Genomic DNA, 24,572 nt, shown 5'->3' on the forward strand with positions numbered 1-24,572 from the left:
GCCTCCATTATAAACCACCAGGCGCCTCCATTATAAACCACCAGGCGCCTCCATTATAAACCACCATGCGCCTCCATTATAAACCACCATGCGCCTCCATTAGCACTCTTTTATACGACTACACTGCGTAATTGTATTGCTATGATTTTACAATTCCTAAACGAGTAGTCACAAACATTTGGAGGAGAAATACCAATCGGCCAATAAAAACCACCAGCTCGAACATAACATCGGAGTGTGAACTCAAAAATGGAAGGATATTTATATTGTTCGTAGCAAAAAAGCATCGCTAGAACAGCAAGATAACGATACAGGATATCGATACACGATTGACTGGGGCAACTGTTGGAAAATGGACGGCTGAAAATGAAGCTCGATAAAGAAAAGGGAAGCGGAAACTTTTCCAGCGTTGTCAAACGCTCGCACAAAACAAATGCCTACGTCATGGGAATGCCACGGCGAGGAGGCGTAAGCTAATGGAAGCGGAAACGCTGCGCGGTTCGGAAAAGGGCACACCGTAGGGGCCGTGTCAGCGAAAGGGAAGAAAAATGGTTGCCGAACGGCAAACAACTAATCGTCGTTCCGACACGATATCGAGTCCCCGTTTCAGGCGTGTTTTCCGCTTCCGCGAGCCTTTTCGACGGCAATCGGCCGGGCGTTTGTCGCTTGGGGTGGGTGCGGCTGGCGGGTTCAATTTTCCGCTCAGACTTCGGCATCCCTCTGCCTCGGTGGTTTTCATCAAATTGACTTCCTCAGCACTCGACAAACGCGGGGACGCGCACGACAAAATGTGCGAGAAACGGACGGAACCGGATGAGTTATGATGGAAAATAGCACAATGTCGGCGGGAAAGCTGGGAGACCGCTGGCAGGCAATAGTTTTAAATTTGTGCCAAACATGCAAATGGCAGCGGCATTGGGGTGCGCGCCCGGCAAGATTTATACGAGTTTGAACTTTGATAATTGAGCAATAATCTGTGGCACAAATCTGTGTCTTGAAAGGCTGCAATTTGATTTCTGTAGCATCCGTGCTTCCGTCGATGGCATAATAGTTCTGTGGGTTATATAACCATGCTTTTTGAGACCCTCTTCTTCAAGGTTAAAATTTCGCCGCGAACGTAATGGGTCAATGATAGGGAGGAAGTTTTTTTCATCCAAATAACTATGTTTGGCATTGCTTTTGTCGGATATGACATAAAGAAAGATTTTATCTATTTTAAAGCGTGCACTCTTCAACTAACTTGTTTAAGCCAATTCATACGCTTTAATTTCTTATAAATTTTCAATCAATTAGACCAAGTTTGACGAGGCTTGTGATGGTTAATTGACAATAACAAATTCGTTCGTCTAAGAAAATATACTATATTTGAAACAATCCTATGCTTTTACAGCTTAAATTATAAGCACAGTCTGTTTATGCTAGTTTATAGCACTTCATTAAAGCTATATTAAGGAACAATAAGAAATACTTTTTGTGAAAGCGTTATTAATTCTGTATACCTGTTATTATTAAAAAAGGTTTGCTTTCAAGGAATGTTCAAAGAATATTTATTGGAAGTGGAGTTATTGCATTCAGGTTCACGTTTCACTTCATTGTAAATTACTCTAGCCTGTGGAACTTAAACATTCAATTTTCTATTTTTGTCTAAGTAGAAAGTTTGTATGATACCCAATACAATGAATGTCAAGTAGAGCGTAATAAGTCCAAGAAGAAGTTTATAGGGATAAAAGTTTTCCTACAACTCGAACGTTTCAAATGGGTTTCCTCTCATTGGTCCTGTTGTGGGTAAACAAATGTTTATAAATACTCTTCGCCGATCAGCAGAAAGTTGAATCATTGAACCGAACCTCGACCGTTCCTGTAGAAGAGAAAACCAAAAAAGTAAACAGCAGGTTTTTCACCTTTGCCACTGTCTGTGGGTTACCACGCACACTGGAATGTCACCACGGACCAGAAATAGACAGAGAGTAATCGAAAAAGGAGAATGGTTAGTCCCGCTTGGTGTCTCGGTAATCGGTGTCGATTGTTGTGGAGCGTAAAAGTATGCAAATTAAACCCATAAATTGCGTTCGCCGGCGGGGTGACAGGGGAAATACAAACAAGGAAGAAAAAAACGCAATCTGAGCATCGGAACGGGATCTGCGATTGCGGAACGAAGCTTTTTCCATCCCCATCGGGATTGGCTTGCTCGGGGATGTGCGTGAATCATTATTAGCAACTCCAGACCATTGCAGCGTCGATGCGGCTTCGATGGGTTCCCGATTTCCAGCAAATTTTCATTGAAATAGCTTTCGTCACTCAGGCCGCAGAAAAGCGAGATAATAAAAAAAAGAAAAATAAAATTCGTAAAAGAAAACCCAAGAGAAAACGGGCGAAGAAATCAACTTTTCCCCGACGCAGGAAAGCCGATGGCGCGCTGAAACTGACACTAATAAAGTTATAAAGTTGAAATATTCATGGTGCGAAATAAAATAGACTTTCCGAAGACTCACGTTACCTCCGGAGGAAATCCACAACCAGACAGGCCAGACCAGAGTCCGTTATGCTTGATGGAACCCGACGCGGCGCAACATGGGGCGTGAAAAATTCGGTGAAATAAAAATATTGCTTGTGTTTTGGAAAATAATACCAGCCATGGGATATCATCGGTGGACGTCAATCAGACAGATCTGAGGGATCTTGGATTTCTACTTTTAGTTTACAGTTGATATTTGGATGTTTTCCGCTCCGTGGCATTATTGAACCTCATTCGTTTGATGTTTGTATCGTTGGTACTACCAAATGGACGAGCCGAAACATCCTCTCCGTTAGCTCTTTCCCAACTCCAAAATATTTACATGCTCACGGTATTGATTTATTTAATTTTCATCGTTCACTTTACGTCACTGTGTAAATGAAAGGCGAGGGTGTATCTGTTTTTTTTTTCGCGAAAAAAAGCCCCTTAAAGCGCTCTGTCTGCTGTGACTGGGTAGGGAGGGCTTTGGTTGTTCTTGGAGGAAGGAGAAAGTTTGCCGTTCGAGGTCCCGTACTGGCCTTGATTTTCACGTCATGGACGGGCGAGGGCACGCCCCATTCCATACACTGCCACGTGCGCGTTTTAAAGTTTCCGAATTGCGCTTGCGAGAGGTTGTTTCGGTGGCGAAAGTCCAACATTTTCGTTATATCGATTGGCGCAAATGATTGAAGAAAAGGAAAATAACACGATGGAAAAACGTTTCCTGTGTTGTGCACCGATTTGGTGGCGGTACCATTTTCACGTGAAGTGAAATGTTTTTCTTTTCGTTTATTTTTGTTTTCAAGCAACTTCTCGTAAACGCAAATTAACCTAACCTAAGCCCCCGAAGTGTATTCGGTGTCGCGAATTCATTTAACAACTTTCTCATCCGCTTTCCCTTCCCTTTCCGCAGAGACGATCGGCTGTCGCTGAACGAATTTACACTCATCTGCCGGGCGCTGTTTCGCAACGATAAAGGTCACATCTATGTGGTGCCGTCGGACCGGCTGGAGCAGATGTTCGCCGTCTTCGACAAGAACGAGGACGGCTACATCGACCGGGAGGAGTTTCAGTTCTGCTGGAACCAGTGGATTAAGACGGTAAGTTCGGCCCGTTTTGGCGTGTATGTAAATTAAATTGTGTGAACTCACTGTAGCGGAGTTTTGCAAAAAATACATCGGTTCCATATTTCGAGTGTAATTGAAAACGCTCGTTCCAGGGAAGCTTTGGCAGCGCTGTTGTTTGTCAGTTCCACCACGAGAAAAGGTAGTGACGCACGCGGTTTGTGATGAATGTTGTTATCGGACGGTTTGTTGTCGTCCCGGGGTCAGGACGTGCAAAGCAGGCAATCGATTTCAATCAACGTTCTGTTCCGGGATAGTGAGCATTTTCCTTCTTTTCCAATTGGACGGTTACTTCGCTTCTTGCGAACAAAAATCCAGGAAGCATGCCACCTACCGTCCGGTTGCTCCGGGAGTTTCCAAGAAAAAAAAATGCGCCAACGCCATGGCCACTCAGGAAGAAAACTAGTCGTGGGAAAAAGGCAACCCCCTGGTTGGGTAGGGAACATGCCTATCGGGAAGAGAAACTCTCGTAGGAAAATCAATCATTCGGGCGGAACTGGCTGGCCATTGCAGGCCCGGGAATCGCATGGAGAGAAATTTTGAATCGAATGCAAGAAGGCGGAAAGACTTGCTAGAATAGCGGCAGCATTTGGCACAGTAAGAAGCAATCTGTCTTCATTCCGGCACGAAATCCGGTGATTCAAGTAGATTCGGAAAAATATTGCCAGCCTGGTAGCGTGTCGGGGTTTTCTTTTTAACAGTTTAAGGCATAGGAAGTGGAGGAGTTTGTTTGTAACGAAAGTTTTTACAAGAGTTCGACCAATGTTTGTTTGGTTGAGTAAAACTACTGGTACGAAGAGAAAGGCTACTTTTACGATATCAAAAAACAAATGAAACTGTTCGATCGTCTTGTTATGTAAACGACATATTTTCAAGGTGTGATTTCATATGCTTTTCCTGGTTAAATGTGAAATTTTCATCAAGTTTCTGTCACTTGCATTAGTATTCGCATGTTATTTTGTTTATATACCGTAGATGTACCATATTTGGCGCAGTTAAGGAAATTCTGCATAAAAAGTTGAATAACAAAATCAATGTTCGGTCAAATCATACCATTTTTTGCACAGTGCTAGCCTAACTACCATAGAATATAAGAAAAATAAGTGAGAAACTCTTAAATTCTTATTTCTTCAAGTTTCAGAAACTCTTTGTGTGGCACATTATGTTCCTAACTTGGCGCATGGTTTTTGCAATGTTCCTTATTTGGCGCGATGTGTTCCTAATTTGGCGCACTTAAAACAAAATGGATGTAGTTAATTGAATTCAACAGCTATATTCAAAAGTCAACTTAAAACAATAGAAACACTTTTCAACACCAATTTAAAAAACAATTTAGCTGTTTTTGCAGCGGACTTTGGCTTCTCTCGTGAAAATAAAACTATCTCATCACTAACTTTTATAATCTCATTCATCAAAGCCTTCTATGATTCAAAAATATCTAGCAGCGCCATCAGTCATATTCTCCACGGTGAATAATTAGGAACACTGTGAGCCAAACTTGGCGCAAAATTGTTCACTTCAAAATTAGCATAATAATCTCAAAAAGCGCCAAATCTAACCACGATTCATTGAAAATACTTACTTTTTTACAGTTTCTGATAAATAAAATCCCCAATAATTTTTGCTTTGCGTATAAATTATTGGAAACAGTTGAACCCATTCCTTGGCAGCGTTGCTAACGCGAGTAAAAATTGGCGCACTTGTGAGATGGAATTTTTCATTTAATTATATATACATTCAATAACTAAAAACCAATAACATGTTTTGATGCGGATGTATTGTACAAACATAAACAAATATTTAACTCCCTATTTTAGGTTGAAATGATTTGGAAATAGTCTAATATCGAACAAAATATCAGAAAGTGCGCCAAGTTTGGACCCGCGCCAAGTATGGTGCTTCTACGGTAATCATATTATAACATTTGTTGTATAGATTTCATCATGAACGTTCCAATCAATTAAGTTTAATGTGGAACTGTTGGCTTGGATTCCTGGATAAATAGACATAAGGATCAAGTTAATGTTAAAAATATGCGAACGTTTTATCTATGAAAATTGGAAATTATCGAAACGATAAACGAACCCATCAACTGTCCCATCTCTGGAAAATTAGAGCTTGCATAAAAATGGGAAGCATTTTGTCGGAATGATTCCACCTGTCAATCAGAGCTGACAAAGGGAATTGATGAACACGTAATGGTTCGATGGTAAGCCGAGTTTACGCCGAGATTCGGTGATGGAAACCAATATGGAAGCTGTGAAAAAGGTTGTCAATTAATGAATGAAATTTGACGAGCGATATATGGCGACGTCAAGGGACTGTTTTTCATGGATTTTGTGAGCCTTGGCATGTTTTATTTTGTAAAACACGAGATCGTTTCATTGTTTTGCGTAACCGCTGATTTATTACCATTTTTTTTTTCAAAGCTGATGTTAATGGCAAAAGTAAGATTAATTTTCAAATAATTTTAAAATATGACATTCAAACAATAACGGTCTTTTCGATGTGCAGATCGATGAGCGATGAATATTACCTTCAATCGCAAGCGAATGTTTTTCTCCAGTCTTTGCGAACGTTGCGGAAATAGTGTGATGGACCGATTTCTTTTCCAAAAATCCTCTTCCTACAACCGGCATAGCAAAAAAAAAAAAACAATCGAAAAAACCGCGTTCTTCTTGCGTTAAACAAGGGACTTTTCTTTGGCCCTCTGAATCAATCGGCGAAAGCAAACGAATGAAACGAAGCACATAAGTTGATGAAGTCATCCATTGCCCCATTAGGCAGCGTCTAAGCAGCAAAGCTCTAAGCGTACGTTTGTTCCCTTTCGTTCCCGCTGGAGCGCCTTCTATACGTCGCTTTCCAACCACACATCGGTTGCGTCCGTTTGAAACATTATGTTTGCGAGTAGAAATAGGAAAAGTAGAAGGGGAAAAGTAGAAGTAGAAGGGAAAACAAAAATACCCGGAAACGGAAAAGCAAAACCCCGCACTGGACTGCGAAATCGTGTCACGTCAAACGGCCGTTCGAGTCGGCTTCCGGCTTTACGTAGCGGATCCTTCAGGCACAGTAGCACTTCGTTTCGTGCCCACGGTTGGTTGGTTGTTTCGAAAAACACTCACAATAATCGATACTTTCGTAGGTTAACTCCCACCGGGAAGCACAATTAGAGACGCACGTCCCTGTACGGCGCATCGGATTGCCCGCTCCCGGGGTCGGAATGGAAGGTTAATGCCGATACGCTTCCAACCGCCGTAACCTCTTTCCTCTTTGTCTAGTTTTCCAGCACGGGTTGAGCAAACCGAACCACCACGGCCAAAGCAAAGCTTGCAGCCCCTTCCGCCGAGGCCGTTCGACATGGAGAAACAACCGGAAACATTGCGTGAAATGAAGTGCGAACCTGAACCGCTCGTAATCGAACGCAAAAGTGGACGGAGCCAGTAAACCCGGAAGGAAGAATGCTTTTTCCCTGCCGGCGTACCATATGGCTTACGCGGTTGCAAACGACGTGGGAAAACCCTTTTTATGCTCCGGTTTTGTTCTTCCCATGTGCAGACACTCGCCGTGTCTAGGGACGCTTTCAGTGTCTTCTGTGGTGTGTTTATGTGTGTGCCACCGTTAGCCCCCTTTCGGACGACTGCGGCCGATCGGGATAATGACGTCAAGTGGCGTTGATAATGCTGGTCAAGGATTTGATGCACTACCAGCGACTTGGGTTGCATTCGTGTTTTCTCCCCTTCGCACGGGCGCAACGAAAGGGTGCAGCGAAAGCGCATCGCATACAAAATGAGCCGCAATCGGATGGCCCAATCTGATGTTGTTCATTCTCCGCGCGTGGAAGTGCACGTGCTTCCGTGTCCTGGAAGGGAAGCGGTGGGGCTTACACACACACAGTCATATGCATATATCGTGATTGGCAAAGGAGGGGATGCATTGTTGGGCTTCGTTCCGGGGAGTTGTTATCGTGCTCGGGCAAGATTAGCGCTTCCCCGGGCGATCCCGGACGTGTCCGTGTCATGCTGTGTTTATTTCGAGCGCATCTTCGCCAAAAGTCCTCGGGGTTCGAGCAGCACGGGCCTGTTATCCTCTTTCTAGAGCGTGGCGGCGGCGTTGACATCCTTCAGCTGTCGAGAGTCTAAACCGTATCGTCCCCGTTTTCGGCCAAGGGAACATCTAGGAACGATGGCTGCCTAGCAGACGGCTTAAAAAGCATGCCGTAATATGCCCTGAACGCTGCCCCAACGTTTGGCGATGATTGCTTCCTTCTGGCGAAGGAGGGAGCGTCAGAGAGAGAAGGCATTGTTGTGCGTGATGCATCGAAAGCCGTTTTCAATCCACGTCCGCGTGATGAACATCCCCTTCGAGCAGTCTGTGGCGCTCGGAAGCTGCAGGATAAACGTTTTTGATTGATGATAATTTTGTGCGAGGGATATGTGCGGTGCGCGATTACGTGATGTGAGAGCGTTCCCGTTCTTACGGTAGTGTGAAAGGAAAAAATAATACTCCCGAGAGATGTGGTTTTTATCGCGATCCATCTTTTTTTTTTGTTTTGCTTCCGTTTTCCGCTCCCCCGGGGGCGCCGTTTTGGCATCCGGATGGTGTTATGCAAAATATTGTGCAGCGTGATGAGCGTGAAAATGACGGGCCCGGAGTGGATGTTTGTGACGTAATGAACAGGATTTACCGCAAATCATGCCCCCGGCGGAAGGGAAGGGAAATAATTGACACGACTCCGTTTGGTGATTTTATGGAAATGAGTTTTTTTTCTTCCGTTTCCGATGTTGCGAATAAGATCTAATTCATTATGTTTCTAATCTCTTAAAGGTATAGATAGATTTTTATAGAATTTTCTAATGCTTTTAACTAGTTTTGCAACTTTTTTAAATCATCCGTTGACATTGTTGACGTTCTTTTCATACAGAGTATTATATTAGGTACCGAAATTATTCATTTACATATATTTCAAGCATTTTAGATTATGAAAATTTTATAAAAAGGATGAATACATACATACTACAGTTATCATTGGTTCAATTTCTGAGAAAGGGATTATAAAATTAGTCTAAAGGTTAGTCTAAAAACATTATCAAAAAAGATCGTTATCTAAACCAGTTTTTACCAGTAGTAATTGTCCAAATTTACGAAATAAGTTGTTTATAAAAATTTAAATAAAAAAGTATATTTAAATCTAGAAAAGAAACGGGTTCAAGGTTACTTTCAATACCATTTTTATTTATTTATACGACCAACACAAGTACTCGGGTTTTGTTTCTAATTGAATTGTTGTCTATTGCTCCATAAAGAAAACATAAAGAGAAGATGCTAGAGAGTTCCTATAGAAAGTAGTAGTTCCAAACAAAATTATGTATTATTGTAAATTATGTATTATGTATTATAGTTATTATTTCCATGATAATGTCTCAGTGGAGTGGATTTTTCTAAATTCATTTTCATATATTTCCTTTCCAGATTGTTCGCCCTATCAGTGCATTCCTCATAGTTGATGTGCAGAACGATTTCATCAGCGGATCACTCAACATAAGCAACTGCAGCGCACAACAGAACGGCTTGGAGGTATGATGTTTGGTTTAATTTAATACTCCGTTAGCTCCACCCGGTCTGCCGGTCGACAAGACTCAAGTAAAGTGCATTCGGCCGTCATCTACTGTCGGTACTTCCGCTGTCGAGGCATTAAACATGCGTGTCGTGTGTGGAAAAAAAGAAGTCGATGCACACGTCGTCACCTTACGGCTTCTAGTTCCTATTTTTAGCCGACCCATTATCCCTGTGCAAACAATATGCCACGGTGTAGGCTCGCAATAAGTCGACGGTGTGACGGCTTCATCGAGTTGGAAACTTCCAACCGGTCAAACGACCGGCCAGTGAGGATGTGCATGTTCCGCCCTCGCTCGGAGTGACGTGGTGTGCTGGAATCTAGTGACCTTTCCGTGCACGCCGGTCGTCCCATTCAATATCCTCAATTTGTAGCCACATTTCCTGCCACAGCACCCCGCTCTCCCGCCCGGGAGCTTAACCGACGGCCTAACGACGGCCTGCAAAGTGCACTCAGTTGGCTTTCACTCGGTTCTCGGAACGAAGGCTCGGTGGTTGGTCCAGGGGCAGAGACAGAGGGGAAGCTATTTTCAATTCCTAAACACACTGGCAACTGGGAGGAAGGTAGATCCCAGTCAACACACTAACCAGATGCAAGGAAGACAGGCTGGGAAGCGACAAAGTCAAGTCAAGCCGGGTCGGGTCGGTAAATAACGGCACAAGGTTTAAGGTTGGCTTGCGGGGATGGCACTCTGTCCGGCCGAAGATGTCCGCACGAGATTCATTCGCTACTTTTAACCTCGACCACGGCGAGATACGTTACGGTCTTATGTTGATGTGGAGGCCCGAGGGGTGCCCGGGTTATCGGACTTCCTAGATGGAACCGGAGAAGCCTCCCGGGCGATCCCCATTGGCGGGAAGTTTTCAACACCTTCGCAGCAGACTATCAGACTGCCGCAAGATCTGGCACAGGCACGGCACCGACAAAGAGGATACACAAACACTCACCCTCCTCCCCACCGGATGCCAATCCGTGCACGGAAATTTAATATACCCGACGTGACCAGCCCCGAACCACACGGTCTGACCGGCAAGATCGCAAATTGTTTGCCTCCGAAGGTCAGGTCTGTCAAACCGGGCGACATCCAAGTCCACTCCTCGGGGCAGGCCGTTCGTTTGCCGACGGAAAACATGGTCACAACTGCCATGTGGTGGGCTGCACGAGGCAAGATAAAGATGAGCCACTCCGGACACCGGAATCTATTTCGGGCAGGGGCCAACAGGACGGCCCAGACTCTTCCTGCCCCGATGGACTTTGGGCGGTGGAAAAAGCGACCGGAAAACCTCTCGCACAAATATGGGCGAGTTTGCGGGACGACGGGGAAACGTTAATTAACTTCCTTTTGTTTGACGAAACTTTCGATAGTTTCTTGTGCCGTGTTTGCGCCCGAAGAAGCCAGCGAGCCCGAAACCAAAACGCAGCAGAATAGCTTTCGCTAACAAAACACTAATTTATGGTATGTAATCAAAGTGATGAACACTTTTTTCGCCCGGTCATGAGCTGACGAGATTGATGGGGGCCCGCAGTCCGGCCCATCGCGCTCGCACTTCCGCATCCGCATTATGACGGGGGCAAAAATTGAGCTGCTTTTTATTTACTTTCTTGGTGGCGCTTATGGGAGTGGGTAAACAGTATGAATGTTTGTAAGCCTTCGTCGCCACCACGTCGTCGTATTGACAACGAGTTTAACAGTACTGACGTCATAGAACGGCCGTTTGAGTGCCAAATAGTAATTAAGATTGGAAGAGATTAGGTGACAGTTAATGGTATCATGGTTTCTAAACTCATTTTGGGTTTAAAACTAAACTGTCTAGAAAGAACACCAGATGCATCTGAAGAGGATTAATGTAAAAGGTTAAATATTTTGAAAGCTTTTTGAAGCCAGTTTTAACTAGAAGATTCCTCTGTGAAACTAAACTAAACTGTCTGGAAAGAACACCAGATGCATCTGAAAATGAATAATGTAAAAGGTTAAATATTTTGAAAGGGTTTTGAAGCCAGTTTTTAGTCTTTTTAAAGGTTCCTCTGTTCAAAAGAAGTTGGTTGTTAATGGTAAAATGGTTTCTAAACTCTTTTTGGGTTTGAATTTGAAACTAAACTGTCTAGAACACCAGATGCATCTGAAGAGGATTAATGTAAACGGTTAAATATTTTAAAATGTTTTTGAAGCCTGTTTAAAGCAGAATAAGCTGATTGTTGATGGTAATATAGTTTCTAAACTTATTTTGGTTTCTAATTCGAAACTAAACTGTCTAGAAAGAACAACAAATGCATCTGAAACGGAATAATCTAAACGGTTAAACATTTTGAAAGGTTTTGGAGGAGGCCAGTTTTAAGCAGAAGTTTCCTCTGTTCAGAAGAAGGTAATTGTTAATGATACACATTTTGAGTTTGAATTTAAAACTAAACTGTCTAGAAACAACACCAGATGCATCTGAAAAGGAATAATGTAAACGGTTAAACATTTTGAGTGGTTTTTGAAGCCAGTTTTAAGCCGAAGTTTCCTCGGGAAAGCCAATGCGGTGATAATACCTTTAAATACACAAGCTTAAGAATACAGGCGATCATCATCCCTTCGGATGGAAGCTTCCGTGTGTTCGTTTTGTTTCGTCCGGAACCCTGTTGCACGCACATTTATTATGCCGCTGTCCTTCCGTTTGCCTCCTCCCCCCGCAAATTGCGCCCGCAGTACCGCAAAGTTAAGGTGACGACATTCATTAGCGTCCATCCATTTCGAAATCCGCCGGTGTCGCCACCGCTAATGGACTGGAGGCCGGCAAAAGTGTGGGCTGTGCGTGACTTGCGTGACGTGCTGACAGCTCCGAGAGTCTGCGATGGAAACAGATTTCTGTGTGATTGCAAATATGTGTGTGTGTGCGTGGGAGAGGGGACTTTTTTTTCGGTGGAAACGGTTGCTTTTTTAACGTCTCTTCGGTGGTTCTGCAGTCGTGCGATGGGCACCTGACCTGCGTCCAATAAGCCGACCGGGCGGTGAAAGTGTCGAGTGTAGTGAATTAAATTACGACAGCTGTCAGACTGGATATGGCCGTGAAATTGAACCCCGGTCCGGCGAACTGGAGTGGCTTTCCGATCCCGCGGAGCGGCGGTGTTGATTTCATTAAAGCTCACCCATCTCTCGGGAACGGTACAAAGATTCAATTTTCCATCCCACCCACATTGCACCCCCCCGGTTCCCCGTTCCGCAGGTGATCGAGCCCATCAATAAGCTGCTGGATTCGGTCGACTTCGATGCGGTGTTCTACTCCCTCGACTGGCACCCGAGCGATCACGTTTCCTTCATCGACAACATCAAGCAGCGCCCGATCCATCCGACAAGCCCGGTAAGTGGCCACCGATAATGTGACGGAATTGGCGGATTTTTACTTCAAAACCTTGCGCTTTCCGGTTCGTTGCAGCTGAACGCCGACAATGCGCAGGTGTACGACACGGTTATCTTCGCCGGACCTCCACCGATGAAGCAACGCCTGTGGCCCCGGCATTGTGTGCAGGACTCGTGGGGTTCGGAGCTGCATAAGGATTTGAAGGTGAGTAGGCGGATGGAATGCCAGAGCGAATCCAAAAACAAACCCTCTCTTACCCTCTTATGTCCCCGTTGCTTGTTGTAGGTGCTGGAGCATGGGGTGAAGGTGTACAAGGGTACCAACCCGGAGGTGGACTCGTACTCGGTGTTCTGGGACAACAAGAAGCTCTCCGACACGACGCTATGTGCTCAGCTGCGGTTGAAGGGTTCGACCGACATTTACGTGTGCGGCCTGGCGTACGATGTTTGCGTTGGTAAGTATTTTGGCACGACATCGCCAAGCTGGACTTTGGTCCAAGGATGAGTTTAAATGCATCATTCTTAATATGCTTAACGTTTGGTTAAAATATGAGACCGTCATTAAAGTAGTGCTAGTATTGTCATAAGTTTGGTAATGTTGGCAATTGAATGAATTACAAATACTAACCAAACTCGGAGGAAGTATTCTATTATTTATTATGTGGCACGACATCCCCTAGTGGGACAGGGTCACTCACCGAATGATCAGACACCTTTATAATATTTATAATTAGCTTCAAAGGGGATCAAGAAGGGATTGAAAAAAGAGTTGTGTTTTTACTCTATACTTGGGAGTTATGTTTTTGCGCTTGTTCAAAGCATATGCTTTCTCCGTTTTCGACAAAATTTTATTTGAACCACTTCCAGGAAGCACCAGTCCGAACTCCAGTTCCGGAAATAACTTTCCACTTTATGATGCTTAGTTGTTTTGAGAGGTTTTATTTGATAGTTACAATTGTGGCATTTAATTTATTCCCTCGTGTTATGTTAACCCTGCTGTATAACTTTTGATTAATACACTTTGGTATATGTCGCTTTTGTTTTAAGCCGTGTATTAAAACTACAGAAAGTAGTAAACATTCTTTGATTCGTCCTTCACAAGTAAAAATTTTGAGCATTTTTTGATGTGTTTTTTTTTTGTCAAGAAGTTCGTTCATGCTTGTTATGTTATTGTATTGATGGTGTTAGTAAACTGGGTGTTCAATTGCAATATTTAGGTGATTTAGGTGATCTTCAACAATATCATCAATGATTAGACTTGTGTGAAAGGTTTCCGAATCAACGGCTCAGTATTGGTCGAGTTTTTAGTGTACACAACACTTCATGCAAAAAAAAAGCTAAAATATATAATAGATATTTATATTGTTATACTGCAATAGATAACCAAATATACACATTAGTTTGTGGACTTTGGATTCTCACAACAACTGCATTTAAGATCAGTCCCCGTCACCATCAAACGAAATATATTTTCCAGTTATTTGAATTTTAAAAACAAGAAGAAAAACAAGTCATTTACTTGTCTTTAAAATTCAAATAAATGAAAAACAGATGTTTATGTGACGATGAAAAAGAGAAAATGGTGCATAATAAACATTTTGAATCATGTTATCATACATCAGTGAAGCGGGTAAATATTATTGCATATGTTTGGTGTGAATTAATCGAAAACACCTGTTCAATTTGATAGCCACTGCTGATGTTATGTTAAAATGTATGATGTAAGAGGGATGATCAAAACAAAAGCACATGAGCCAACTGTCACAACAGTGCGGAAGCCTTTTTTTTTGACTATGTAAAAGGATCCGTGCTGGTAAACAAATAAATATCAACCAAATTAATCTACCAACAGAAAGCGCGCAGGCATAACTCTGAACTTGTGTTGTGAATGCTGTAAAGTGTGGGTGGTCACATTCAGTGTCGGTTGACCGTTCGCTTTTATTTACCCGTTATTCGATTTTGTTTTTTTCTGTACGATTCTTTTTCCCTTATTCGCAGGTGCAACCGCCATCGATGCACTATCTGCCGGCTATCGGACGATACTGATCGATGACTGCTGCCGGGGGGTCGATCTGAACGACATCGAGAGCACCAAGCAGACGGTGATTTCGAGCAATGGCGTCATCGTTTCATCCCGTGAGGTGGGTAGCAGTGGGGCGAAGGAGTGGGGAACGTCGGTTGGACGAAACGGGTTTTGGTTCGTTGCATTGGCAAATGAAAGGCAAATTAATTACTTAGCTCCATGGGACATAAAGGGACGCGAAATGGTGCAAGGGAAGGAGCCGGACAGCACTCAAGTAAATTACCAACCTTCACCCCACCCCCCAGGGGAAAACCACTCCAGGTTAGGGGGCACTGTCGAAGTCGAACAAAAAACGTCATCATCAACCTGACCCGTCCGGCGTCCGGTCTAAAATCAATTCCAATCACTTATCCCGGGTGCCATGTAAATCTCGCATTACTTCGACTGGTGGAGATTAATTTTGGGACCCTGTTTCGTTTTCCTGCTCCCTTTTTCGCGCAGGTCAAAGCCATGGTCGAGGGACGCGATCGACGTCCAGAGCTCGGCTACAAGCTGGCGATGGAGCTGAAGAACTCCGAGTCGGACCTGTCGAAGAACAATGCCTGCAGGAGGCAGTCGCAGCACCAGCAGCAGCAGCAACAGCAGCCCTCGCAGTAAAAAAAAAGCAAATGCTCTCGAACCCGAACGCGTCCGCTTCATTCCGCCAGCAGCTAGCAGCATGCCCGAGACAGCAAGGAGCCAGCCACCGGTTGAAATGGTCCCATCTTAGGTGGGGAAAATGTTGATGAAAGTGATCATAAGAATACGCTCTCTTTTCTACGGTTATTTGTTATATCTGGCGTTCTGTTGCATTTATTGTTTAACTGTACTTCACCAAAAAACTAGATTTTTCCTTCGCATTCCCGGTACCGTGGAGGTTGTATCCGAGATGAGTTCATTTTTCGTTTCACGGATAGACCTAGAAGCACACAGTATAAATAACAGGCGCAACGTAAGCGCGATTCGATCGTTCCGTTGATCCGTTATTCTTGCCTCACGCCCCGAAGCGAGTCCATCTGTCACCTCCCAAATCCTTCGGCCAACCTTTCCTAGGCTCCAATCACGGATACGGAGATCAGAAAAACCTTTACTTTTACGACCCGGCTACCCGTACAGCTTCCTCAGGGTAAGCGGTTTCTGAAAGCCATAAAAAGAAACCCTCCCTCCGTCGGTCATTCGATTCGGAACTTCGTTTACTCTTTACTCCCGACAAAACTAGGAGCTATCCGTCGGGCACCGATAGTACACTTTTATGACGCTTTGAACGCTAGCTTTAACCGGCTGTGGTTACGAGGGGGTGCCATAGGGTTGAGGTGCAGGTTGAACCTCCGAAACCGGCGGCAGCGAGTGAATCGATGGTCATCACAGTTTATCGCAGTCGACCCTACGGAACGGAACCGCAGCTCGGCCTGATGGACGTGACAGGCTGGCACATCGACGAGGTCGGAGGCCACCGATGTCGGCAGTGTAAATTACACTTTATCGTCCCGTGAACCGGCATCAAATAACCTCGGTAACCCCTACACAGGTACCGGTACGCTGCTGACCATGTGTTTTGGCGATGCTTCGTTTTATGGTTGGCTATTGAATTGAAACTCGAGACCCCCATTGGATTGTCATGATAATTTAGGGAGCCCGTTTCCGGGCTTTCCTTGCCACCCCCCGAAAACGACGGTGCTAATGGGACCATTTCTGTGCCGGTGGAGGCGTAGGCAAAACGGCGTTGCTTTCTTAGTGCTATATGTGCATGCAACAGCCATTTGGTGGCATATGTATGCCAGCGGAATAGGGTGTTGAAGCTTTCGGTAGGATCGGTAGTTCCATTTCTTCTTCGCCACAAGCGTACACATATTTTTCCTCACTCGGTGAAGGGTACATTTACTAGCCGGATAGGGTTTTTAAGTTGTTCACCGCGGTTACAGTGCTACATCACAACAATGGTGGAGGGAAAAAATACACCTTTATATTTTATTTTGTTATGTTTCCGGATTAAAGCTCGCACCCCCTAGAAATGCCTCTCCCTCGTAGAGCCTTCATGCATCGAAGAGAAGGAGGACATTCTTCATCCGTAAGATGTGAGGAACGTAGACAATTGGTAGGGTTTTAATAAGCATCATATCAACGTGCGAGAACGAGGTATCTGAACGACAATGTCCTAGGCTGCACGGTGACTTAGCTGTTACCAGACAGTAGTATGTTTTAATTTATTTCTTTTTCTGTCTCAGTAATGTCTGTAAACAAATAGTGGGTGGCGGTGATAGGAATCAGCCTTTACAGTAGACACATGAGTACTTCAACACGACGCGCAACGCATCCCATAAAGGAACCTTAATCATTAGGAACTCTTTGTCGCAATTCTGCTAGCAACTGTTCATAGCCGTACGCGTTTTTTGCAGTCAGATATGGGTCGCAAAATAAAAGGAATATCGCTCCCAAATTAAATTGTTCGATCGATGACGAAGGCATATTGCGAGATCAAAAAAGAAACAAAATTAACAAAAATGAAACACAATTTTTGGTGATAATTGAGTAAGAGGGAAAAATAGCAACGCAAGCGAGAGGTGTATGAAAGTTTATTTTTGTTTACCACCTAACAAGAGACAAGGAAAAGGCACAAAAAACTGGGAAAAATGTGCTCGAAACAATGTGAAACTATTGGAAGTTGATTCGGTACAATAAAAGATGCATCTGCAGTCCATGTAGCAGTAACTGATCGGAGTTTTTCTTAAAGTTTTCTATTGTGAATGTTCTTGTCGGCGCGCGTTGAATCGGCGTTCGATTCGTTGTTCACCGTCGAGCAAACGTTGAAGTGTTATCCCGCGTCAAAGCAAAACCATTTTAATCGCCCGTCATGTACGAACATACTTCGAACTTACTCGTGAACGCGTGCAAACAGCTTCCTTCATTCGCCCAAAGAGATGGACTCTCGGGGTCGGAGAAGTACTTAGATGTAATACGTTCTCTGCCGTGAGAAGAAAATAAACGTTTGTTTTGCCTGACATTTTCATTCTAGACATTCCGGGAAAGCACTCGCAGCAAAGGAACCAGAGGAAAAGCACGCAGCAACTCAGATACATACACACACGAACAGTGCCATATAGAAGCTGACCAGCGAGAAACGGACCACGCTACGGTTTTGATGCTGAACCACACCCGAGGTTTTCGCAAACGCCGGTTGCCGGAAACGGTTTGCTGCGATACAATTCATTTGCTGCGCCATTGAAACGTCCGGCGCACGCCGTTGTTGGGCCTTGTGCTGCCGGACGTTGTGAGATGTGTGTAATCCGACCAAATGTGATGGTCCGTTTCTTGTTCTTCTTCTTCTTCTTCCTCTTCTCTTGAGCAACCGATTGTCCACGTTCGTTTGCTCAACGTTATTAGTACATAAAGCTTTCATCAAAGTAGGTTGTGGGGCGTATTCGGGTTCAACTTTGACCTTTGGGGGTTTATGGTACGCACGGTGGACGTCGTTTGACCAAGAGGCATTGTTCAGTATTTGTGTATTAAACTGATGAAGGAATAAACTATTTTTTGTAATAATAACTGTAAAGCGTACGACAATAAAAAAAGAAATCCTAAAATATAAACATAGAAATAACCGTTGGGAAGTCTTAATGGATTTCAATCTAGAAAGTTTTCTAAATGGTAGACACGGAAACAAATACTAATTTATATTTTGGTACGCTCAAATAGTTGTAAAACAACTGCTATATGTGAGTCTATCGGAATATGTGAGTCTATCAGTAATTGGAGAGGGTGTTATTTATCGAACGTAACGCAAACTGTTTGACCACCGTGAAAGGAAAACTGATCCATCGAGCTGTCATCAAATGTCGATGACCTCTTGCCATCGGTCTTGTCCTGACCATAGCGAGCTGATCGATGGACTCCGTGTCGGTGAATTTGTGTGTGTGTGCATCGGGAATACTGTGGCGCGCTGGAACGGATTGAATGCAATGCGATGAATTTCCACTGGAACTTACCTTCGCATCGATGGCATTTATCGAATACCGACCCACACTGGGACGGAGGTAAGGGTAGGGTGGATGCATCCATTTGTATGTATGTGCGTGTGTGTGTGTGTGTATGTGTGTGTTTGGATCGCTTATCGGACAATTGATTCCATCGATTCTCGGGAGCAGAAGCCAATCCGATTACATCCAACTTGGCTGAGCATTTGCCCGACGAGCTTTCGCCAGATGGAATAAGTTGAGTTCAACTAATGCCCTATTGACGCTCAACTTGAAACAATCACTCGGGTTTTGAGAGATTAACTTTGTACAATGCGCTCGATCCGTGAAGATTGTGTGCTTTCCCTGAATAAAATTGAATATTTATGGATAGTCTGAGTAACTTACGCAAAGGAATTTATTTTACCGAAAATTTTTACTGAGTGATATTACATTAATGTACATTACCTTAAAATTCGTTGGGGCGTCCAGAACACGTTGGGCCTCTTTAAACACCCCGCGTAAGTTGCGGTAGTTTTCAACAAACCGAGATTCAAATCTTGTTTATAGTGAAATTTCAATATAATTACGGTTTATAAGACTAGACCAAACTAGTAACTAGAGTTGTGTAATTCCAATTTAGATTCATGAATCTAAATGGCTCTTTGCTTCGTTTTCGAAATTCGTCGCCAATGAAAGAATCATGAAGATTCAAGGTTTTGAAGTATTCATCAATGTTTTAATTTTAATCTAAAAACAATTTATGAATCAATCGGACTGAATCATAGTTGAAAGATTCATGTGAATGAATCTCATTTAACGTTTCATAAGACACAACACTACATTTAACGCAGCGGAAATTAGTCTTTTCAAGCAACTTTTGGTTTATGTGATTCTAAAGAGAGTTATTTGTCTTCCTAAATGCCATGGAAATAATCCACTGTTAAACCTGTAGGAAACAAATGAATGTAATAACATTCGGTATTCTATTTATGTAAAGTTCTGTGTCACACCGTACCTTGTTCCCAATGAACATTTCCGCTTGAACCCGCGGGAAGAACAGCTTAATCCTCCTTTTGTCACACATTTGTGACACCTCTCCCGATCCTCATAAGATATGAGTGTTCCATTGCCTTTGCCCTGTTTGATTATTTTCTTTAACTCGTATCTCAGCATCTTCACCTCGTTAGTGCACGTACAGACATCCAGCGAAGTGGGAAGGCGGTATTATTTCTATTATGAAAATATTTTCCACTCGCCACCCGTCCTCCCGCGTGTGCTGCAGTTTGGTGGGAAACCGCACGCCAGCTCGTTGCAGGCGGGGGGAAAAAAGTTTCTCATTCGAAACTGCATTCCCCCTTCCCGTGGGAGTGGGTGGATGTATGCAGCTTGTAATGGCGTTCCGATGCAGAGGTTTTTCTCAGCATACAAACCGACACAACTATTCACAAACCCAGCAAGAACTGCCCGTGTGTCTCGCTGGTTCGTTACTTGGGAGCTCTACATTAACCTCACAAACCTGGCTCTTCCCACTCGCACTGGAGGTGGGAACCGTTCTGACGGAACCGAATGGAAGGCGGTGCAGCATAAAAGATAAACATATCAGCGCGATGGTGGAAGTTTTGCCCGGCTCCCGGCTGAGATGTATCTTTTCCTTTGGCTTTCCTTTTTCGTGCTCGCCTCGCTTACCGATTCCGTGTGCCAACCCACTCGATTCCATAACTTGTGTGTCGGTGCGGTTTTGCAGAACGCGTTCTTGCTCGTGTGTGTTGCTTGTGAAAAATGCACCGTCGCACCGGAACGGCGCGCCCATCCCGGAAGTGGCTCGTAGACAAGTGGAAATGAAAGGGCGTAAGATTCTTTATGCTGGTCCCCGGTTGGGAGGGAAAACCGTTGCGAGCACACGGAACACAAAGAAGGAACCTAAGTGTGTAGGACTGCCTAACGGGAAGGAAGGAAGGAAGGAAGGAAGCAAGCAAGGAAGTGGAAAAACAAGTTCTCTACTCTACGGACAGCTTCGTACGGTAAGTGAAAAAGTAACCAAGCCCACGCCGGAGTTTGCACCATTTTGTTCCAGCATTCTGCTCCCCAGCTTCCTTGTTTCGTCTCACGCCCAGCGCTTCATTGGAAAGATACATGTTTTTCTTCATCATGTGCATCAGTTTGCGTTCCTCCTCGGGAGAAAAACTGCACGGAAAAATCGGAGACTCTCCACCGCCAAGTGTCCTAGCTAGGGGCGGCTCCTAAAGGACAATGCCGGGGAAGGATCCATCGTTCGGCGCGTTTCACAAACGCCACCGGGAAGTACATAATCAATCTCAATTATTTTTTATGCCGCTTGCTCCATTATGACGTCGCCGACGACGACGACGACGCCGACGACGGGAAAGATCTTGTCTCGCGTGAGGCGTATCCTTGCCCGGTTTCAGATTGATGCTCGCTTTTTTCCAACATTCGCGCTCCGTTTCCGGGGGCTTGCTGGTGGCTCGAGCTTCTTCGGCTTAATTTAACCACAGCCCAAGCGGCAGACTACGGAATCCCAATTTGTACCAAAGGAAATGCGGGAGACCAGCCCAGCAACGGGTGGGGTAAGGGAAAATGAACAAGATGAAAATAAAACCCACATCCACGTCGGTGGACGCTAAGTCTCGACTTTCCTTCAGTCTTGTCCCCGGTGCTTCATTTTTGCATCGAATCAAGGAAGTGCCACGCCTGCCAGTTCCTGTTATTGTTGTCCTCCTTGGCACCGCCTCAGTCGATGATGCATGTTTCGCTTTGCCTTCCCAGTGATGTTTTGTTGCGGATGCTTGTTTGTGCAGACCAATCAGGGCAGAGCACTATCGAGACGGTAAAAAGTGTCCGTCAACTTTAAGCTCGGCTAATAAGTACAAGAAAATATCAAACCAGACTAAGATGTTACTGTCTGCGGACTATTTCTTGAAGATATCACGAGCAAATATTTATATGAGTTCATATCTTACACTCGATATAAGTAGAATTAAAATTGAATAAGCATTTAACAAACATGTCCATCTTAGCAGCACTTTTTCATAACGTGGCAATACACTCAAACTGTATATTTACAGAGAAACTATCAAACTATTAAAAGATCAGCAAAATTGCAAGCAAACGGTCAGTAAAATTGCTATTCGAATGAAAACAAAAAATTCTCAAACTACTTTTTCTCTTTCTCCCGCAAGTGCACTCGTTGGTCGTTAGTTAGTGGAAAACTCGGCAGCCAAGACCCAGTGCGGCGCATACAGAATTCATCGCTCAAAATGATTAATGCTTTCCATCATCATCATCATCACCACCATCATCAGGCTAGCGAACCGGGAAGTCTACAAGACAAATGACGCCCTTGTCCCGACAGCATCGCACAATTAGTTACATTTTACGCCCCAGAAGCATGTGTCCCCCGACCGCGGATCATTTCTTTTCTCTGCTTCCTGCTATTGCCGTTTCAATAAATCGGATTTACTTCTTCTACGACAAAGTACGTTGGTGTCCCATGTTGCTGTTGTTATAGCTTACTTGCCTGAATCGTGCTCATATGTTAAAACCTTTGGCCGGTTGCCTGAAATAAGGATAAAATTTCATTTCACGCGGAAAATATCGCCTGAAGCATGATTCGTTACAAGTATTTACATTTAGTAGTCTACAAGGTCTTTTGTCTAATTAGACAAAATAGTCTGAGTTCTATGTTAACCTATATTATTTTTCCCGTTATAGCGTTTTTAGTAAACAATTTACAATCAACCTCTTAGTATGTTGGATCACACTGTTTATGAAACGAGAAATTTTAAGTTTAAAATATGTTGTACCATGATTTTTTTTAAACCATCGTTAGGCTAATCAGCTGGTGTGTAGTTTATTACTTGAGAGTTCATGTACAAAACAAGCACAAACAAGTATTTTAAGGTAAAATAAGTTACACTTGTCCTTTCCAACTACTGCGGACAACAGACTTGAATCCAATCCAATTCATCCATCACTGTCATCACCCATCGCCCTAAGGGACCCTTGGAACATTGCGGTCGTGCGCATTTTCCTTCGACATCGCGTTGCTTTTTGACCCGATAGTAGTCGGTCCAGAGAATCGAGTAGGAATTGCTTCATTAACCGATGGTGTACTCGCCGAGAATAGGCCCGATGTTCCCGGATCTGATACCCCGTACCGGGGTGAAACCGTTGGCCAAATTATGCAAACTATCCAAAAAGACCCTCGTGGAGATTCCCCGTTCGGCTGAACGATAAATCACTGACGAATGGTCGTCGAGCTGCTGACAACCGCCGTCCTGTTTGCGGGGGAAATGAGGTATCTTTATGGTGAGCGACGGGTTTTGGTCACCCTCGGGAAAACACACAAGCTGGACGTTACGCTGACGACAACTGAACAAACTAGTAGAATGTGCCGGGAGGATGATGTTTTCTTTTCCCTCCGCATAATCACGAGCCGGTAGTTTGTTTATTTGCAAAATAAATCAACATCGTCAGCTGGGACCGATCGAATGGAACGGCCGCCAACGGGGTCCAGGGAAAACCGGACGCGTTTCGGAGCTAATATGTGCGAAATTATGTTAATGCTAAGCAGCTCTCTTCATTGTGTGGCCGGTTCCCGTCGGTGGTTTCCATTTCCACCCGGGAGTAGCCCGGAGTTACTGCTGCATTTAAATCTCTCAATTTAGGCCACACACACACACACACCCGGGGACTGGTGGCCCGACGACTGGGAAGCGGTTGAAGCTGGCCCCATAATCGTATCAATTCGTTCGAATGGCTCATTCTTCCACACTGCCGACAACCAAATTGAACGTAGACGAAATGAAGCCAACCATCATCATCATCATCATCATCATCCTCACCAGTCTCATCACCATCGCCATCCGCGTCAGGCACCGAGGTTGAGCCTTATTTTTTACATTTCGCTACGCGTGGGAACAGGCCCTGAAACAAATCTCTGCCCTGCTGACGATATCGTTTCCTTAATTCGGCCCCCATTTTCCTCCACCCTCAAGGAAGGGCACGAAGCGGGGTCGCACTTCTCACACGGGCGCGGAAGAATAAAGCCATAAGCACGGGATTTGCTGCTGAAGTAAATGGTAATAAACGTTAGAGAATTGATGTCCTGCGCTCAGGCATTCCCAGCCCATCCCGAGCGAACGGCCTGCCCATCGTACGTTCTCATCTCGCCCGAATGTGCTCCGCACGGGAAAGAAATGTTCCGAAACCGAGGTAAAACGAAAAAAGAAACCCCAAACGCTCATAAAAAACAACAACCACCAGGCGTCTCCATGGGGATCGAGGTTCAACCGGGCGTGAACTAACTGTGGCTCACCTTCCGCTCGCATGGCACGACATGAACACGTCTCACTGGCTCATCCATTCAGCCGTGAGAAACGTCGTACAATTCCCACGCCATTACGTCACGCAATGTCGCTGGCCGTGCGGGAGTGATTGTGTCGTGATTTCTATTGGTTCAAGTGCGCCCTTTCCTTAGATTGCGTTTTCCTGCCTCTTTTCTGGTTCTCTCTCACTTTTTTCCATATGCTCTCGCTCATTAGTTTCACATTTTTGCGTGAGTAAATGAGTTCCTAAGTAACGCATACCAAGTTCATTCGTGAGCTGCTAGGAAGTTTTCTCTCTTTATGATTTGTTTACCTCCTAGTAGTGAGAAAACCCCTGTCCATCGAATATATGCAACGATGAACTAAGTAGAACTCATCATGCGCTCACACTCGTGGTAGCTCACCGATAACACGGAAGCCACACGAGATAAAGACAGCTGGACGGACGAGCACGTGCTATTGTTGGGAGTGAGGATTTTTAGGGCAATTTAAATGATGGTTAAAATTTGCATCCCCACATCGGTGGAGATTGCTTATCGGAATCGGGATTTTGCTTCGCTTGGAAGAAGGGAAACAAGCCTCTTTTTTGATACATTCATGTTCCCTGCTATGGTAGAAATTTTATCTTACTATTCCACTG

The 24,572-nt window shown here is 44.3% G+C and overlaps 1 protein-coding gene across 1 annotated transcript in view; it reads left to right on the forward strand.

Annotated features, from left to right (window-relative positions):
* The window catches only part of LOC131261199 (nicotinamidase), a 46,572-nt gene extending 30,997 nt beyond the window's left edge, over positions 1-15,575 (forward strand). The window contains exons 3-9 of the mRNA XM_058263166.1: positions 3,408-3,594; positions 9,088-9,192; positions 12,439-12,573; positions 12,649-12,777; positions 12,859-13,027; positions 14,571-14,713; positions 15,097-15,575. Coding sequence (XP_058119149.1) covers positions 3,408-3,594; positions 9,088-9,192; positions 12,439-12,573; positions 12,649-12,777; positions 12,859-13,027; positions 14,571-14,713; positions 15,097-15,252 — 1,024 coding nt within the window. The 3' untranslated portion in view covers positions 15,253-15,575. The remainder of the gene's footprint in view (positions 1-3,407; positions 3,595-9,087; positions 9,193-12,438; positions 12,574-12,648; positions 12,778-12,858; positions 13,028-14,570; positions 14,714-15,096) is intronic.
* Positions 15,576-24,572: the final 8,997 nt, after the last annotated feature.

Source organism: Anopheles coustani, chromosome 3 (assembly GCF_943734705.1).
Source record: "Anopheles coustani chromosome 3, idAnoCousDA_361_x.2, whole genome shotgun sequence".
In the NCBI taxonomy this organism is placed as follows: domain Eukaryota; kingdom Metazoa; phylum Arthropoda; class Insecta; order Diptera; family Culicidae; genus Anopheles; species Anopheles coustani.